This window comes from Salvelinus alpinus, chromosome 27 (genome assembly GCF_045679555.1).
Source record: "Salvelinus alpinus chromosome 27, SLU_Salpinus.1, whole genome shotgun sequence".
Lineage (NCBI taxonomy): Eukaryota > Metazoa > Chordata > Actinopteri > Salmoniformes > Salmonidae > Salvelinus > Salvelinus alpinus.
This window is the reverse complement of record NC_092112.1, coordinates 15,321,340-15,341,242: the sequence shown is the minus strand read 5'-3', so window position 1 is coordinate 15,341,242 and position 19,903 is coordinate 15,321,340. Positions and strand designations below refer to the sequence as shown.

The 19,903-nt window shown below is 42.0% G+C and overlaps 1 protein-coding gene and 1 long non-coding RNA gene across 2 annotated transcripts in view; one reads left to right on the top strand and one right to left on the bottom strand.

Moving 5' to 3' along the window:
• The first annotated feature begins 451 nt into the window (after window positions 1-451).
• The window catches only part of LOC139555802 (kinesin-like protein KIF26A), a 79,205-nt gene continuing 59,753 nt past the window's right edge, over window positions 452-19,903 (top strand). Inside the window, exons 1-2 of the mRNA XM_071369201.1 lie at window positions 452-749; window positions 1,472-1,720. Coding sequence (XP_071225302.1) covers window positions 690-749; window positions 1,472-1,720 — 309 coding nt within the window. The 5' untranslated portion in view covers window positions 452-689. The remainder of the gene's footprint in view (window positions 750-1,471; window positions 1,721-19,903) is intronic.
• On the bottom strand, window positions 10,947-18,386 carry LOC139556011 (uncharacterized). Its single transcript, XR_011671054.1, has 6 exons — window positions 18,120-18,386; window positions 17,592-17,737; window positions 12,032-12,093; window positions 11,706-11,813; window positions 11,429-11,527; window positions 10,947-11,107 (listed from the first exon to the last, which is right to left on the bottom strand). It is a non-coding gene; the product is annotated as an uncharacterized lncRNA (long non-coding RNA).

The window sequence follows — 19,903 nt, the reverse complement described above, 5'->3', positions numbered from 1 at the left end:
AAAATGCATCCAAATGGATTCTTTGCATAGGGGTGGACTTGACTGTAAACGAGTAGCTTCGATAATCCTTCAGACCAAGCACTCTCCATCCTCATTGTTGGAAATGTGCGGACTTTGTTATGCAAATGTACGCAATTGAAATGTCGATCACAAAGCATAGCAATTTTTTAAAGATGTTGTTCATAAATTGAAACAGTAGCCTAATCCTTGTCATCAAGAGTGAACATAAGTGATGCACGTTTTGGCAAAGTAATATGAGGTTTATTACAGTCAACCAATACAAATTGTACAATTGAATCTCCATTATGATCTATTTTAGGCCTATGTGCAGTCATTGTGAAACTGAACTTGCTTGACAGAGCGCCCCATATCCCCTAGTCAAACGTCCCATCACAAAGTTAGAGCAAGTTGAAAACCGAGAGCTCCACCCATCCATCCCATGTAGGCTAGTGCTTCATCCGAACAGTCCACCAAATTGAATTCTTCCGCTGTCAGACGCGCTGTGGGAATGAATTAAACTGCCGAGGGACTACTGCAAGGACTATTTTATCACCATACATTGTTCTGGGCGATTTACCAAGATATGGAAGGGCCAAATCGTCACCAATAAACGTGGGAACTGTAGGAAATAGCGTTAGATAGGCTGGAGGTTCGATCGAAAAAGTGTGTGAGTTGGTAACATAGACGAGATGTACTCACAGTATTGGAATACGGCTCGAGGACGCAAACCAGACTACAGGAGATATACGGTGAGGTCCCTTGAGTAAATCGATGGATGATATTTCAGATGTCTGAGATGAGTTAACTATACAACTTTATTTGCTATGCATTGTGTAAAGTAAAACATCAGACCCTGACTATAGGCTATGACTTCCTTTTTGTTTATATGGAGACTTTTGCATATCACCTTTAATGGGCAATCAGATACATACATTTTTGTACTTTTAAATTATTTACATATATATATTACCCATTGATTTTGTAAGAATATAACTTATAAATGCCTCATGAGCTTAGTTCAACTGTCATACCCCATCAGAACCCAAAATGTAAGCCTTTTTTACTACTTTTGTTTTGTAAACAAACACTGTATAGCCTCAATACATGATTAAAACCATGATTTTAATCTGATGGATGGCCACTCCTACAATCCAACCATAGTTGTGTCTATGCATTTGAGAGTGGCAACATTTCTTCAGCCACATTCTGCAGCTGTTTACCAAATCAGTAGCGGGGTAACCGGCTGCTTTGTTGTTGTTTGACGTGCAGATTGCCCCTTTAACCTATCACCTTTATCCTAATTTCTCATTGGGCGGAAGTGTCTGTTGAATGTGATTACCAACACCTGTGCATTATTATCAGTTACAATCCTCCATCATACAGGTGTGCCTATGTGTTCTTGCTGTATTGGTAACTAGTCAGAAGACAGACACCTTCATTAAAACTTATTATTACTTCCCTGTTTTATAAGGTTGTTGAGGGAGAGACCCTGATATCTCTGGGAGTCAATGCAAGGAGGAGGCTTCACTCGGCGCCGGTGGAGGAAGTCGAATGCGGCGGCCGGCCAAACCCTGAGGGCGCCGGGTCAGTGTCTGTGACGGAGTTGAGTCACTACGGGGAAAAGGGAGAAGGCGAGGGGCCCTTGTGCCAACGATGCCAGATCATCGCTACAGAGCTGAACAGGCAAGCGCTTGCTTTGGCCGATCCTGCGTCCCTGAAGGTTTGTAACTTTGAACACTCCCCTCTTCACCATTAAAACAATTACTTAATGCAACTGTCCCAGCAGTGTAGCCAGACACACAGTTCTGCTTTTATATATATATTTTTTTTCATGGTTTTAGGCTTATAGATGCAGTCACTGCATGGTTTAAACACCCAGAACAAAAGCCCAAGTAGGCCTACAGTTTAAAAGCTTATAACTTCAGATAGACATGTCATTGGTTCAGAGACATGTCATTGGTTCAGATAGACATGTCATTGGTTCAGATAGAAATGTCAATGTGGTGTCCTGAGTGGCACAGTGGTCTAAGACACAGCATCCCAGTGCAAGAGACGTCACTGAAGTACCTGTTTCAAATCCAGGATGCGTTACATACGGCCATGATTGGGCGGAGCACTTTTGGCCCAGCGTTGACAGGTAGGGCGTCATTGTAAATAAGAATTTGTTCTTAACTGACTTGCCTAGTTAAATAAAGGTAAAATAATTGTAAAAAATGGGTTCAGATAGACATGTAGCCTATGAATGAAACCCACACAAATACCAGATAAATCTACAAAACAGCTGATGTTACAAATTATTTTTCACCTGTAGGCTATATCACAACCTGGCTATTGCTTTGTGGGGAAAACAGGGCATAAAAGGCTGCTGGTGTCCCATAACCTCTCATGGGCCTATCCCGTGATTTCCCATGTGAATGCCATGGGACTTTTGCATAAGAGTTATTTTTAAGGCTACGAACCACGATCATAGGACAATGTAGAAGTGTGGAGAGGCATTTGATACTGAGGTCTTTTGTCAGGTTTGTATTGCTGAGAATAATCCTCAAAGTGCACTCCTGTCCCAATTGTGGTCGGGGACATTGCTCATGGGCCTGTTGCCAATAGTGACAGCGCTCTCTTCCCATCCTATCAGAGCGAAAGTAGAACTTGGCGGATTCGCTAGATGTACCCAGCTATGATACAGTATGCGCTGTGCTGTGCATGTGTGTGAGAGATAGTCACAGAGGAAGTCAGAGAGTGAGAGAGAGAAGCAGAGAGAAGCAGAGAGAGAGAGAGAGAGAAGCAGAGAGAGAGAGAGAAGCAGAGAGAAGCAGAGAGAGAGAGAAAGATAAGCAGAGAGAGAGAGAGCGAGAGAGAGAGAGAAGCAGAGCGAGAGAGAGAGAGAAGCAGAGCGAGAGAGAGAAGCAGAGCGAGAGACAGAAGCAGAGCGAGAGAGAGAGAGAAGCAGAGCGAGAGAGAGAGAAGCAGCGAGAGAGAGAAGCAGAGCGAGAGAGAGAAGCAGAGCGAGAGAGAGAGAAGCAGAGAGAAGCAGAGATAGAGAGAAAGATAAGCAGAGAGAGAGAGAGCGAGAGAGAGAGAAGCAGAGTGAGAGAGAGAGAAGCAGCGAGAGAGAGAGAGTGAGAGAGAGTGAGAAGCAGAGAGAGAGAGAAAGATAAGCAGAGAGAGAGAGAGAGCGAGAGAGAGAGAGAGAGAGAGAGAGAGATGCATAAGCAGAGAAAGAGAGAGAGAGGGATAAGCAGAGAGAGTGAAAAAGTTTTGGTAACACTTTATTTTCCATCTGTAGATGCTCTTCAGACTACCTACAGACTATCAGTAACATTTCAACTACTAACCCTAACCCTAATCTTAACCTTTATCCTAACCCTAAACTTAACCCTTACCCTTACCCTAAACCTGGCCCTAACCTTAACCCTTATTCTAACCTTAACCCTAGCCCTAAACTTAACCTTAACCGTTACCCTTAGGGCTGGTTTATACTTTGTCTATCGACATGTCTGTAGACAATTAGAGTGCGACAAGTGTCGTTGGTCAAAACTACATTTAATGTATACTCTGGTGGACTGTCTGTAGACCGTCACTGCGACTGTCGGTTTCCTTGTCGCAGACAGATGAAAAAGTTCAACTTTGACCCTGTCGCTGCGTCTGTTGTCATGGACTGAGGTAGTTCTAAAGTTATATATTTCTCCGGTAGAATCCCCTGCTTTATTTCGTCACACTCACAACCACAATTAGCTTGCCATTAACTTGTAAATAATGATCTTGTTGTGAGTTTACTTTTCTGTAATAATGAATAAAACTTTGTCAGCTGTGGGATGGTCATTATTTGAACTAAAAAGCTAGAAATGAACCTAAACATTGTTTAAAAAGTTGCTTTTAGTTGCCTGGTTTGCTAGATTGACAAATACTAAATAGATTTTTAAACGTATAGGTTTATTGCTGTTAATATACAGCAGCTATGCTATTTTGGAACACCAGGCTGCTGATGTCATGCAGCCTGTCGATTTGTGTTAAAGCTTTTTTATAACGACAACAATAAGTTTGATGTCAGACAACAATAGAATGCTCATGATGTCACTGCGACAACTGTCTACAGACATGTCGAAAGACGTAGTATCAACCAGCCTTAACCCTTATTCTTAACCTAGCGCTAAACTTAGCAAGCAGTTGCTTATCAACAGATAGTTTGTTGATAGTGTGACTGTAAAGCAGGGTTCCCTAACTGGCTGTGTTTTTTGGGGGGCCTTTCAAGTACATTTTTTAAAATAATAATTGTTTTTTCATTGTTGGATATAAAAGACTGTAACGACCCTGGGTTTATAAGCTCGGATATCAACGCTTGAGCATGCCTTTGCGGCACAGTCGATAGCGCGCTGGACTTCGGGCTAGAAGGTAGAGGGTTCGAGACCTGCTCCCTGCCTGTTTCATTACATTGGTGTCAGAAGTGAACGGACCTTGCATCCACGACAGTGCGTGTGCTTGGCCGGTGAGCGCGTTCCTGTCTGACGTAGAGTCGCGAGGGCGCGCTCTTTGAAAGGAGGGAGTAGTGTAACGACCCTGGGTTTATAAGCGCGGATATCGACTCTGCCGCTTGAGCATGCTTTTGGGGCATAGTCGATAGCGCGCTGGACTTCGGGCTAGAAGGTCGAGGGTTCGAGACCGGCTCCCTGCTGTTTTATTGCAATACTATAAACACCAGGAAATATTCCCACGCATAACAGAGAGATGTGACCCCCCCGACCAGCCGCTTAAGAAGAAATCGGCCTGCAGCTGAATCTAGTTGATGATCCGTGCAGTAGAGCGACTACAGAGCGACTATCCGGACTATCCAATGAAAGAGACCAGCCCTGCCCATTGTCATGGAATGTGAGACAATGGACCCATCCAGTTATCAGAACTTTACCAGTTCACACCCTGAAAAAAAACTCTGTCTTCTGTACTTGTCAACACATTTTCAAACTTGCGCACTTCCTATGTGTGACCTTCTCCTCCTCTACCATGGTACATTTTAATGTAACCCGCTTTGGCTTACATGCATGTGATTTCTCCTACTCTTAGCAGTCAAGATATGCGTTACAAATGTCACCCTATTCCCTATTATTCACTAATTGTAATGCACTATGTAGGGAACAGGAGACCATTTGGGACGCAACCAAGTTATTTGCCCAGCACATAAAGGGGACCTAGTCAGCACTTTGAGCTCATCATCATGAGCGATGGCTTTCATCGGATCCCCATCAGCCACGGAAGAAGGAAGTGCTGAACATCAGAAATGGAGCCAGTCATGCCCATTATTATTATTATTAAGGGTATCCAGATAATGTTCATAAAACGCCACTCTTCCGTACGTTGTCCATGGCAGTTTTATATTCACCTTCTGAGAAGACCGCTTTGGTTATGGAGTTAGTTGGATTTTTGAATAGGATTTGACAGAACATCTTCAAGCTGAATTTATCACCATTTACCACACACTTCTCAGTAACACACCCCACTGGGCACACACTGGATGAGGGTATAATATAATATACTGTAGTATAATATAACCGAGTATAATTGAATATAGTATAATATACTAACAATATAATCCCAAGTTTCCCTTGGCTCATTTGTTTTTTGTTAGATCGTGGAAATCCATGCCAGATCATGCTCTCTCTATCTGTGAGATCGGCATGTCATTCCCAATAACCAAATCTGAAATGAAGTCCACCTTGACTCCACGCTGTAATGGTGGTACGGGCCGGCATACTCTCTCATGGGGCGTGGGTTTCTGCCCATGCGTGATGGTATAGGGGCATGTCATGTATCAGGCAGAGCTTTGATTATCACCCCCCTCCCTGGGCCCATGGATAGTTTAGTCTGGCTTGGAGTCTGGGGAGCGACATTTTGTTTCCGGGAGCTCCAATACTGTACCATGCCATTGCATTGTGTGTGCTGTGTGTATCGTGCTGTTTACTACATTTCTGGTTAAGTTTGTTCTCACGGATATTGTTCAAGAAAAGTTACAATATTAAAAACCCAGGCACTTGTCATCTCCCGTCTGGATTACTGCAACTCGCTGTTGGCTGGGCTCCCTGCCTGTGCCATTAAACCCCTACAACTCATCCAGAACGCCGCAGCCCGTCTGGTGTTCAACTTTCCCAAGTTCTCTCACGTCACCCCGCTCCTCCGCTCTCTCCACTGGCTTCCAGTTGAAGCTCGCATCCGCTACAAGACCATGGTGCTTGCCTACGGAGCTGTGAGGGGAACGGCACCTCCGTACCTTCAGGCTCTGATCAGGCCCTACACCCAAACAAGGGCACTGCGTTCATCCACCTCTGGCCTGCTCGCCTCCCTACCTCTGAGGAAGTACAGTTCCCGCTCAGCCCAGTCAAAACTGTTCGCTGCTCTGGCACCCCAATGGTGGAACAAACTCCCTCACGACGCCAGGTCAGCGGAGTCAATCACCACCTTCCGGAGACACCTGAAACCCCACCTCTTTAAGGAATACCTAGGATAGGATAAAGTAATCCTTCTAACCCCCCCCCCCCCTTAAAAGAGTTAGATGCACTATTGTAAAGTGGTTGTTCCACTGGATATCATAAGGTGAATGCACCAATTTGTAAGTCGCTCTGGATAAGAGCGTCTGCTAAATGACTTAAATGTAAATGTAAATGTAAAAAAAAACAGCTGCAGATTAGAATTTAATTCATCCTGTATATTTCAAATATTACAGTGCATTTGTTCACAGCGCAAGTGTCTTTGCGGGAGGAAAATGTTGCCCTGGGCATGTGCCTAACTAACCGTAACCCCCAGGTCATTTGGCTTGGTGTGATGTAGTTTCAGCTCATACCTCATGGCCTGCCTGCCTGCCTGCCTCAGACTATGGCTGGATTTCAATGGCTTTTCCCCCCTCCTTTACTTTGTGACCATTGATATCGGTTTGAACCAAATTGCTTTTTCACCCCATCATGTCATTTTATATCAGTGTTCAAGGAAAAGAGATGAAGACAGGAGCCTATTCTAGATTATTGGGACATGGCCTACAGCGCTGTGTGTGTCAGAATGGCACCAGCCACATTGAAGGGATGGCTGTTTCCTTGAGTCTGTTTAGTCCTTACTTGGTTTTTACTTTTACATTATAAAAGTTGTCTATACACAGGGTCATATAGTTGTCTATACACAGGGTCGTATAGTTGTCTATACACAGGGTCGTATACATGTAGTTGTCTATACACAGGGTCATATAGTTGTCTATACACAGGGTTGTATAGTTGTCTATACACAGGGTCGTATAGTTGTCTATACACAGGGTCATATAGTTGTCTATACACAGGGTCGTATACATGTAGTTGTCTATACACAGGGTCATATAGTTGTCTATACACAGGGTCGTATAGTTGTCTATACACAGGGTCGTATAGTTGTCTATACACAGGGTCGTATAGTTGTCTATACACAGGGTCGTATAGTTTTCTATACACAGGGTCGTATAGTTTTCTATACACAGGGTCGTATAGTTGTCTATACACAGGGTCGTATAGTTGTCTATACACAGGGTCGTATAGTTGTCTATACACAGGGTCGTATAGTTGTCTATACACAGGGTCGTATAGTTGTCTATACACAGGGTCGTATAGTTGTCTATACACAGGGTTGTATAGTTGTCTATACACAGGGTCGTATAGTTGTCTATACACAGGGTCGTATAGTTGTCTATACACAGGGTCGTATAGTTGTCTATACACAGGGTCGTATAGTTGTCTATACCCAGGGTCGTATAGTTGTCTATACACAGGGTCGTATAGTTGTCTATACACAGGGTCGTATAGTTGTCTATACACAGGGTCGTATAGTTGTCTATACACAGGGTCGTATAGTTGTCTTTACACAGGGTCGTATAGTTGTCTATACACAGGGTCGTATGTACTGTATAGTTACACACGTGTGAGAACTATGACTTGCTTTGGAAGTTGGAGAAGCCATTTGTCGACGTGCCAGTCTTTGCTCAGAAGTTGATGTTGTTGGAGAGCTCTAGGGTCCATAAAAAACCCCCAACATGATTGTGTTTTCAAAGACATTGAAAAAATTGCATAGACCAAGGTCTGAGCATCAAATAGACTTTACTTAGCTTACTTCACGTGTTTCCCAGGACCTCCAAACTATCAACAGTTCAGATGGTGTCTTAGGTTGGGGGATATGACTCATATATCATATTTAATTGTCAACACAAGTGCAGAATTTTTCTCAACTAGAATGACATCATATGAAAGGGAGTGTGAATGTATCCACTCTCTCCTTGATGTTTACTTTTAAGAGAGTTGGGCCAGTAACCGAAAGGTTGCTGGTTCGAATCCCCAAGCCGAATACAGTAGGTGAGATATCTGTTGATGTGCCCTTGAGCATGTCCCTTAACCCTAATTGCTCTTATAAGCCGCTCTCTATAAGAGTGCCTGCGAAATGACTTAATGTAATGTCATTGAGAACAAATATATACACGGAGTGTACAAAACATTATGAACACCTGCTTTTTCCTAGACATAGACTATCCAGGTGAAGGCTACGATCCCTTATTGATGTCACCTGTTAAATCCACTTCAATCTGTGAAGAAGAAGGAGACAGGTTAGAGAAGGATTTGGACAATTGAGACATGGATTATGTATGTGTGCCATTCACAGGGTGAATGGGCAAGACAAAAGGTTTAAGAGCCTTTTATGGGTATTTTACATTTTACATTTGAGTCATTAAAATATTCTCTTATTCAGAGCTACTTATAGATAGTGCATTCATCTTAAGGTAGCTAGGTGGGACAACCACATATCACAGGTATAGAAATTACATTTATACTCAATAAAGTAGCTATCAGTAGAGTCAGAGCTAGAAAGGAGTTCCTGATTTTCCTGATTGACTGACCTTCATAAAAGTAATGATTGACTGTCGTTTCTCTTTGCTTATTTGCTTATTCGAAGGAACGAAATTCCATTCCAAATGAACTTTTAACAAGGCACACCTGTTAATTGAAATGCATTCCAGGTGACTCCCTCATGTGAAGCTGGTTGAGAGAATGCCAAAAATGTGCAAATATGTCATCAAGGCAAAGGGTGAACACTTTGGAGAATCTAAAATCTAAAATATATTTAGATTTGTTTAACACTTTTTTGGTTACTACATGATTCCTTATGTGTTATTTCATAGTTTTGATGTCTTCACTATTATTCTACAATGTAGAAAATAGAGAAAATAAAGAAAAACCCTTGAATGAGTAGGTTTGTCCAAACTTTTGACTGGTACTGCATATTATTTTAATAGCAGGACACGAGTGCCGCAGCGGTCTAAGGCACTGCATCTCAGTCCAAGAGGCGTCAGTACAGTCCCATCCGGTTGTGATTGGGCGGCGCACAATTGGCCCAGCGTTGTCCGGGTTTGGCCGGGGTAGGCCGTCATTGTAAATAAGAGTTTGTTCTTAACTGAGTTGCCTAGTTAAATAAAGGTTAATGTAATACATTTTTTTTTCCATTATTCCAATGAAGAGTATGAATTAGGCTGTTTGAGAAAGTTTGAATCCTAAGAAACTTACATACTTGCATATTATTTAATGTAATAGACCAACATAGCTACTGTAGTAAGTCAAAGTGCGGCAAATCTGCAGATTTTGAGGTGGTGAATCGAATGTTTCCCGGGACAACGGTGGTCTTCTCTGATATCGTGCAGCGAAGGAGCTGGATGTTCGATTGGGACCAGAAGATAAACAAGTGCATAGAGAGAGTTGGCGCTCCGTCAATCAGCTTGTGTACGCATTTCACGGAACACAATCTCCCACCCTGCCCATAAGCAATGTGTCCCTGGGATGTACCGTAGGGGTGGAGTGCATCTGATTGATGAGGGCAAGAACATATTCTTTGAGTTGAGAGTTGGTCTCTCCAGTCTCCACCTTTCTCTTCTCCGTAGTAGGAAGACTGAGAAGGGTGCAATTGGAGCCCGCAATTCGGGGCATTCATGCAATCTGCAGGAACCACCCTTTATACTTAGATTGGTACATTTTTAAGCTAGGACTCAGGCAGGAGTGCTCCACTACAGTAGGTGGCCGAAATGCACAATAGCGTTGGGTGCCAACCATCGATAAACACCACAGAAGAAGAGGCGGGGTGACAACGCCGGTAACTAGCTAGCTAGGGACACTGTAGATAGTGTCCCCCCCCACCTGTCGGGCATTATTTTCCCGCAGTTCTGTTAACGACGACGAGGGCAGAAGTTCGGCAGGCGTTAGCGATGGAGACTGGGTGCTAGCTAGCTAGGACTCTGGTACACAGCAGGCAGAATAGGTAACCAGCTAGCTAACGATAGCTAGGACACTGGTAGACAGTATCCTTTTCCCCCGCCTGTCGAGCACTGTTTCCGCAGTTCTGTTAACGGTGGCGAGGGCAGGTGTTTGGCAGGCGTTAGCGAAGGACACTGGTTGTTAGCTAGCTAGGACTCCGGTACACTGCTGCCAGGATAGGTAGCTAGCTAACGATAGCTAGCACACCGGTAGACAGTGTCCTTCGCCCCCACCTGTCGGACTGCTTTCTCTCACTTCTGTTAATGACGGTGAGGGCAGGTGTTTGACAGGTGCGAGCAAAGGACACTGTGTGCTCTGGTATGCAGTAGGCAGGATAGGTAGCTACCTAGCACACCGGTAGACAGTGTACTCCCCCCGCCTGCCAGCATTGTTTTCCTGCAGTTCTGTTATCGACGGCGAGGGTAGGTGTTCGGCAGGTTGCCGCGAAGGACACTGTGTGCTAGCTAGGGTTAATTCTCTAAAGGTTGAAACACTGTTTGAATGTAGGAGAAATATGTTGTCAATTGGTTCCATGGTGGCGATATACCAACCATTAAAACAATGAGTATGAAAAAATACAAATCTATTTCTAAATATATTTTTTAAATATATTTTTTAAATGTATTATATGAAAAAATACATAATAGGCGCCACTTGACATTTTGACAATTAATCGGCTTTATTACTCTCTAGTTGTAATTTACTTATCATCTCTTCTAAAGTCTTCTGAAGATCAATCTTGTCACCCAGCAATTCGATCACTTTCGACAGGTCCAGAGTTTTGCTGTTGTCCTGTGTCGGATCTGGACAGGAATCTATGCGGCAAATTATGACAGTCCGTGAGTAAATTAACATTTACATCATCACAAGTATTTTTCCCCAGAAGCTACTTTGCAGTAAGGTATTGCTTATTTCTCCCCATGTGGGTGCATCTTCCGAACAGCATGCAAAACAGCACGTTGTTGTTGGCCTATCCAACAGTGTCAAAGCACAATGTCAAATCTAGTTCGCTAGCTTATCATGCAGTCTGCGCTTCATTGATAACATTGCAAACTTTGGTTGAATCTTTCTAAAATGGTAGCTTGGTCGCTGAAAATAATTTCTGGTGAAAACTCTAGGTAAGGTAAGATGCTTACCTTTCTGTGGGTTTGTGAACACAGCTGGTGGCAAATTGAGACAGTCCACCTGTTTCTTAAACACTTCCAGTTCAGCAGAGGTCAGCTCCTTTCTCTTACCTGTTCATCATAGTGAATAGAAAATATATTATGAGCCAGAGGGCCCAAAAGAAACATATCTTCAAATACATATAATTCACTTATGGTTTATCATGTCCCATTAGTTAAGTAGTAATACATTTTTAAACAAGACTATAGTACTGAATTTAGCATGATAGTTGTAATGTAATGTTCTTACTGAAGATATACAGAGTGCTGTAGTTGCTAACCAATGACAACTTTAGTTGGACAAGGAGGCAGTCAGGGCAGGTATTCAGGTAGGTCTGGGAAAAGGTCAAAGGTCCCGCTATGGCACACACACACACACACACACACACACACACACACACACACACACACACACACACACACACACACACACACACACACACACACACACACACACACACACACACACACACACACACTTTTTTTAACATGACATACCACATTGATTCACTATCCTTTAGTGCAAAGTCATATTATCTTGATGATTAGTAATAGTATTGTTATGGCTTTACTCACTTGAGGTAAACGTGTTGTTTTCCATGGTCATTTCACTGGTCATGCTCATGCATTTGCCTCCACTGTTGAGTAATGAACTGAGATAAATATACTACAGTATTCAAGTACAAATTAAATTATAAAAACACATTCATCACATTACACTCAAAACACATTTCTCTAAGTTTTCTTTGTTCTGAGAACATTCCTCATGTCACACAATTTGACAACGTTCCCAGTAGAGGTCGACCGATTAATCGGAATGGCCAATTAATTAGGGCCGATTTCAAGTTTTCATAACAATCGGTAATCGGCATTTTTGGACACCGATCATGGCCGATTACATTGCACTCCACGAGGAGACTGCGTGGCAGGCTGACTACCTGTTATGCGAGTGCAGCAAGGAGCCAAGGTAAGGTGCTAGCTAGCATTAAACGTATCTTATAAAAAACAATCAATCAATCATAATCACTAGTTAACTACACATGGTTGATGATATTACTAGTTTATCTAGCTTGTCCTGCGTTGCATATAATCAATGCGGTGCCTGTTAATTTATCATTGAATCATAGCCTACTTCGCCAAACGGGTGATTTAACAAGCGCATTCGCGAAAAAAGCACTGTCGTTGCACCAATGTGTACCTCACCATAAACATCAACGCCTTTCTTAAAATCAATACTCAAGTATATATTTTTAAACCTGCATATTTAGTTAATATTGCCTGCTAACATTAATTTATTTTAACTAGGGATATTGTGTCACTTCTCTTGCGTTCTGTGCAACAGAGTCAGGGTATATGCAGCAGTTTGGGCCACCTGGCTCGTTGCGAACTGTGAAGACTATTTCTTCCTAACAAAGACAGCCAACATCGCCAAACAGGGGATGATTTAACAAAAGCACATTTGCGAAAAAAGCATAATCGTTGCACGAATGTACCTAACATTAAACATCAATGCCTTTCTTAAAATCAATACAAAGAAGTATATTTTTAAACCTGCATATTTAGTTAAAAGAAATTCATGTTAGCAGGCAATATTAAACTAGGGAAATTGTGTCACTTCTCTTGCGTTCATTGCATGCAGAGTCAGGGTATATGCAACAGTTTGGGCCGCCTGGCTCGTTGCGAACTAATTTGCCAGAATTTTACGTAATTATGACATAACATTGAAGGTTGTGCAATGTAACAGGAATATTTAGACTTATGGATGCCACCCATTAGATAAAATACGGAACGGTTCCGTATTTCACTTAAAGAATAAATGTTTTATTTTCTAAATGATAGTTTCCGGATTTGACCATATTAATGACCTAAGGCTCGTATTTCTGTGTTAGTATGTTATAATTAAGTATATGATTTGATATTTGATAGAGCAGTCTGACTGAGCGGTGGTAGGCAGCAGCAGGCTCGTAAGCATTCATTCAAACAGCACTTTCGTGCGTCTGCCAGCAGCTCTTCGCAATGCTTCAAGCATTGCGCTGTTTATGACTTCAAGCCTATCAACTCCCGAGATTAGGCTGGTGTAACCGATGTGAAATGGCTAGCTAGTTAGCGGGGTGCGTGCTAATAGCGTTTCAAACGTCACTCACTCGGAGACTTGGAGTAGTTGTTCCCCTTGCTCTGCAAGGGCCGTGGCTTTTGTGGAGCGATGGGTAACGATGCTTCGAGGGTGGCTGTTGTCAGTGTTCCTGGGTCGAGCCCAGGTAGTGGCGAGGAGAGGGACGGAAGCTATACTATTACACTGGCAATACTAAAGTGCCTATAAGAACATCCAATAGTCAAGGGTGTATGAAATACAAATGGTATAGAGAGAAATAGGCCTATAATTCCTATAATAACCTCAACCTAAAACTTATTACCTGGGAATATTTAAGACTCATGTTAAAAGGAACCACCAGCTTTCATATGTTCTCATGTTCTGAGAAAGGAACTTAAACATTAGCTTTTTTACATGGCACATATTGCACTTTTACTTTCTTCTCCAACACTTTGTTTTTGCATTATTTAAACCAAATTGAACATGTTTCATTATTTATTTGAGGCTAAATTGATTTGATTGATGTATATTCAATTTAGTTAAAACAAGTGTTTATTCAGTATTGTTGTAATTGTCATTATTACAAATAAATAAATGTAAAAAATTGGCCGATTCAGTATCGGCTTTTTTTGGTCCTCCAATAATCGTTATCGGTATCGGCGTTGAAAAACCATAATCGGTCGACCTCTAGTTCCGAGAGTCTACCCAGCAAACCAAAACTGGTTCTGTGAATGTTCCCAGACCATTTCATTAAGTTGTGGGAAAGGTATAAGAACATTCCCCCTAAAAGTTGTAATAACACAATCTGTCCAGTTGTGTTGATGATTATACAATGTTAGTATTAATGTGGAAAAAACATTCCTCTGATGTTGCAAGAATGTTAACAGAACATTTGTTATGTTAATTTAAAGTTTACAAAACATTTCATTATGCTGTGAGAACAATGTGGGGACATTAGCACTCACATCTGACCTGTAGCACTCACATCTGTAATCATAAAGTGCTTTGGAAGCCTGGTTATGGCACATATTTTGTCTTGAACAGATGGTCAGGGAACCAGAACATAATGACAATAAATGTGTAGACTGCATATTAACCGTAAGAAGCCCAAACATATATAATATTTGATTAAATCAATCATTTCAAACCTTGCTTGGGAATAGAAGCTGTTCAGGAGCCTGTTGGTGTCAGACTTGATGCTCCGGTACCGCTTGCCATGCGGAAGCAGAGAGAACAGTCTATGGCTTGGGTTGCTGGAGTCTTTAACAATTTTCCTAGCCTTCCTTTCACACCGCCTGCTATAGAGGTCCTGGATGGCAGGGAGCTTGGCCCCAGTGATGTACTGGGCTGTCCGCACAACCCTCTGTAGCGCCACCCTCTGCTGCCAGTCAATATGCTCTCAATGGTGTAGCTGTAGAACGTTTTGAGGATTTGAGTGTCCATCCCAAGTCTTTTCAGCCTCCTGAGGGGGAAGCGGTGTTGTCATGTCTTCTTCATAACTGTGTTGGTGTGTGTGGACCATGTTAATTCCTCAGTCATGTGTACACCAAGGAAACTCTCGACTCGCTCCACTATAGCCCCGTAGATTTGAATGGGGGCATGCTCGGACCTCCGTTTCCTGTAGTCCACGATTAGCACCTTTTTCTTGCTGACGTTGAGGGAGATGTTGTCGTTGTCCACCACGGTTGTGCTATCAGCAAACTTAATGATGGTGTTGGAGTCGTGCACGTAGGTAAACAGGAAGTGCAGGAGGAGAGTAAGCACGCACCACTGAGGGGCCCCCGTGTTGAAGGTCAGCGTGGCAGATGTGTTGTTGCCTACCCTCACCACTTGGGGGCGGCCCGTCAGGAAGTCCAGGATCCAGTTGCAGAGGGAGGTGTTCAGTCCCAGGGTCTTTAGCTTAGTGACGCGCTTAGAGGGCACTATGGTATTGAACGCTGAGCTGTAGTCAATGAACAGCATTGTCCAGGTGAGAGAGGGCAGTGTGAAGAGCAATCGAGATTGCGTCATCTGTGGATCTGTTGGGACTGTATGCGAATTGAATTGGGTCCAGGGTGTCTTGGATGATGGTGTTGATGTGAGCCATGTGAGCCAGCCTTTCAAAGCGTTTCATTGCTACAGATGTGAGTGCTACAGCCATAGTCAATTAGACAGGTTACCTTGGCATTCTTGGGCACAGGGACGTATTAATAACATTCCACCCATCAAGCCACTAGAGGGCGATTTGGTCACTTGACTGCAGGAAAGGGCTACAAAATCTGTAACTATGTTTGTACAATACCCAAAGATAATGATGTAAGATGATTGAAATGGCATTTGTTTAAAAGTTTGGCAACTTCAATTAATAATGTTACACTAAACATTAGCAGAACATTGCACCATTGTTTTCAGAATTGTTTCATACTATAACTTTGAGATCATTGAGAGGGTGGCATGTAGCCACATTTTTTTTGTGGCAGTATATTGTAAAAACATTACAGGAACATTACATCCCTGGCAACCTGTGGTAGTTTTTACAGATGTTGTCAAGAACATTTTAGTAAATGTTCGGAGAACATTTACTAAAATGTCTCCCTTTCACCTAATTTATCATCTGATTTACTTAAAGGTACAGTACAGTAAAGAAACTTGATTTTCCTATGTTTTATATACAGTATATTTCCTCATTAAATGTTGGAATAATACTGTGAAGTTGTGAAAATAATGATAATGCCCTTTTAGTGTAAGAGCTGTTTGAGAAGACTGCCTGTAATTTCAGCCTGTTTTGGTGGGATGGAGTTTTGGCATGGCTGGTGACATCACCAGGAGCAAAATAAATAGACCAATAAAAATGAGTTCCACTTCCCAGTCATAGCAAAATACTTGCTTTCGAAATTGCTTGTGGTATTTTTTATATTTTTTTACCCCCTTTTTATTTTCTCCCCAATTTCGTGGTATCCAATTGTTAGTAGTTACTGTCTTGTCTCATCGCTACAACTCCCGTACAGGCTCAGGAGAGACGAAGGTCGAGAGCCATGCGTCCTCCGAAACACAACCAAGCCAATTGTGTGTCGCCCCATGGACCTCCCGGTCGCGTCCGGCTGCGACAGAGCCTGGGCTCGAACCCAGAGACACTAGCTGTCACGCCCTGACCATAGTTTACTTTGTATGTGTCTATGTTAGTTGCTTGTGTCAGCACATTTCTTATATAGCTTCACGTTCGTTGTTCGTTTATTGTTTTGTATAGTTTGTTCAGTGTTCTCTGTTTATTAAATTCATGATGAACACATACCACGCTGCATTTTGGTCCTCCGATCCTTCCAACTACTCCTCCTCAGATGACGAGGAGGACGAGCGTGACACTGGCCCCGATTTTTGTATATTTTAATTGAAAACAATTACAGTGAGGTACTTCATTGTTAACCAGAAATTATTTTATATTGAGATAAAAAACAGCTGCATTGTACCGTTTTTAAAAGGTGAAGTCTTTTGGTATTTTTTTCATTAGTCCACTGTTGATACAGTCACGTTTTCAAGATATTGGATATTCAAGCGTTTCAATAAGTAATGTGTCACCGGCCACAACATCATGATGATAAAAAATGCAAGAAAATAATAATTGTGAGTGTTTAAAGAAGTGCTCTGAACTCCTGTAATATTATCAACTATTACATTATCATTCAAATAACTATGTGTGAACTTATAGGACATTTTCTGTTATGGTAATGAAATATTATTTTGTGTGAAGTTCCTAAATGTGCTGAGAATGTTCCAAAACAAAGCAACTATCCTGCAACATTCCCAGAACGTTGTGGGAAGGTTGCAGCAAAATAACCATAGGACAACCACACTCTCACCAGGCTCTAAGAAACATGGAATGTTTTGTTACTAGCTGGGTTTTCAAGTGTTTGTAAAAGCAAAGACGGGGTCATTTTTACGTGTTACAATTACAATTTGTGTTACAACGATGTTTGTTATTATTTCATTTTCAACACGTTTTTAACATTCACATTTCCGGTACGGTATGCATACAGTCAACATACAATAAACATGAAGCGCACTTACATGTTTATCGTCTGTAATTCTTTGACAGTGTTGTTCTGGAGCCCAGGAGAGATCTGAAGCCAGCCTGTGATCCATTCTTTTGCAGCATACTCCCTGCCACCAGGGACCTCAGTGCTCTCCGCGATAGAAATCCACTTACCCCAAATCTGCAAGATATATAGGACCCAGAGATACTGTATATACCAGTGTTTCCCAAACTGTTTATAGTCCCGTACCCCTTCAAACATTCAACCTCCAGCTGAGTACCCCCTCTGAGTACCCTCTCTGGCAAAAATATATTATTAGTATTATATATATATGGCATACCCCCGACGGCATTGCGCGTACCCCCTACCCCAGTTTAGGAATACCTGGTATATACCGAACAATACAAACATAGATGGATAACAGCAGTAGTTAGATAGGCAGGCAGAAAGAGACTTTCTAACCAAATGTCTTAACAGATAGATAAACAGATACAAATGGATGGATGGATAGACAGACGGACAGACAGATAGACAGAGACAGTGAGACAGACATAGTACTAACATGGTTCATGCTGTTCATCTCTAAAGGTCTCAGTAGATCCTCACAGGACAGAGGAGCTGCCAGTCCCACTGAGAGAAGACTGAGGACAGAGATGACACACAGGACCAACATGTCTGACTACGTGTCACTAGAGTATATCTCCTGTAGTCTACTTGAAGCCTCGCTATATCTTCCTATGTCTGCCCTTTGGTGCACTAGCTGGATTAAACAACACTGCTAGGGCAGCAGAAGAGTGCCAGTCTTATACCCATGAGGTTGCCCTCCCCTGGCCTGTGTACTCTGCAAACCATGTCTGTTTATGGGAACAGTTTCTGTTTGCATTGGCTTTCCCACCATTGATAAATAATTACTGGGCAAATAAGGCCTTGATATTAGGTAGGTAGCCTAGCGGTTAAGAACTTTAGGACAATAACCGAAAGGTTGCTGGTTTGAATCGCCGATCTGACTAGGTGAAACATATGTTTATGTGGCCTTGAGCAAGGCACTTAACCCTAATTGCTCCTGTAAGTCACTCTGGATAAGAGCGTCTGCTGAATGACTAAAATGTAAAACATTTAAATATTAGAAAGGGAGTCGTACTGAGAGCAGAGCACACAGTGCTTCTGAGAGTGGACGTGTGTGTTTGGGCCACTACACTTTGACCGCCCCCCTTATTTTTCCCAAAACAATGTAAACAAAGTAGAATCGTTCCCATTATGCAAATGCTTCACATGAATGTGAATTTATTTCTGGTAAATGTATCTATCTTTTTTCTTTTCTGCTTGTATATTATACAAATGGTCAGTTCATCGCAAAAACAAAACCAAAAGAATATGAATAGTGATAACAACATAATCAACCACACTAAAAATAATCATAGATTGGCCAGTCATGACAACATTATACTACGGTTTTGATGCTGCAGCCAGTGGATTCAAAGAGGTGTGAAGTAAAAAAAAAAAATTCATGGTGTGACGTCTTTCTGGTCAGATGTTGCATGAACTTTGGATCAGTGTTTCGTGTTTCATGTTTCGTGTTTCATGTTCGGTGTTTTATGTTCGATGTCAAAATCATCCCATCGTCTCTACACTTGATTGTGGAACGCAATAAAGTTACTTTAAGATGATTTGGACATGGAAAACTATAATACTGTTTAGGGGATATTGACTTGCCTTGATTTTTTGGGACAAAAATGCTAAACAGTTGCCAAGTAAACACAGTGGTCAGGTAAACACAGTGGTCAGGTAAACACAGTGGTCAGGTAAACACAGTGGTCAGGTAAACACAGTGGTCAGGTAAACACAGTGGTCAGGTAAACACAGTGGTCAGGTAAACACAGTGGTCAGGTAAACACAGTGGTCAGGTAAACACAGTGGTCAGGTAAACCAAACCAAAACATGGATTGCTGTCTTACCTTGTCCATAGACTGCCTACAGGTTAAGGAAACTAATATGCCATTTTGTAATTTGGATGAAATGTCCCTTTAAGACTAACATGTTATTTGAGAATATTTTTAACTTTTTTTATAGTGACCTGTTCAAAAGCAATCGTCTTTGAAACTGCATATGAAAACACCTAGAATAGATTATTGCATTTATGTCATAATGTAAAACTATAGTAACGTAGAGACTGAAATACTCTCTTTGAAATAATCCCACTGAATGGTATACGATACACCCAGAATAGAGAGGTGACATATCATTCAACACTTAGTTGAAGTAAAGCCAACTCATTTTATATCACTAGAATATCTGTCAGTAGAGCCCCACATTTAAACATCCAGCTCAGTGAAACAGTCGTTTCTT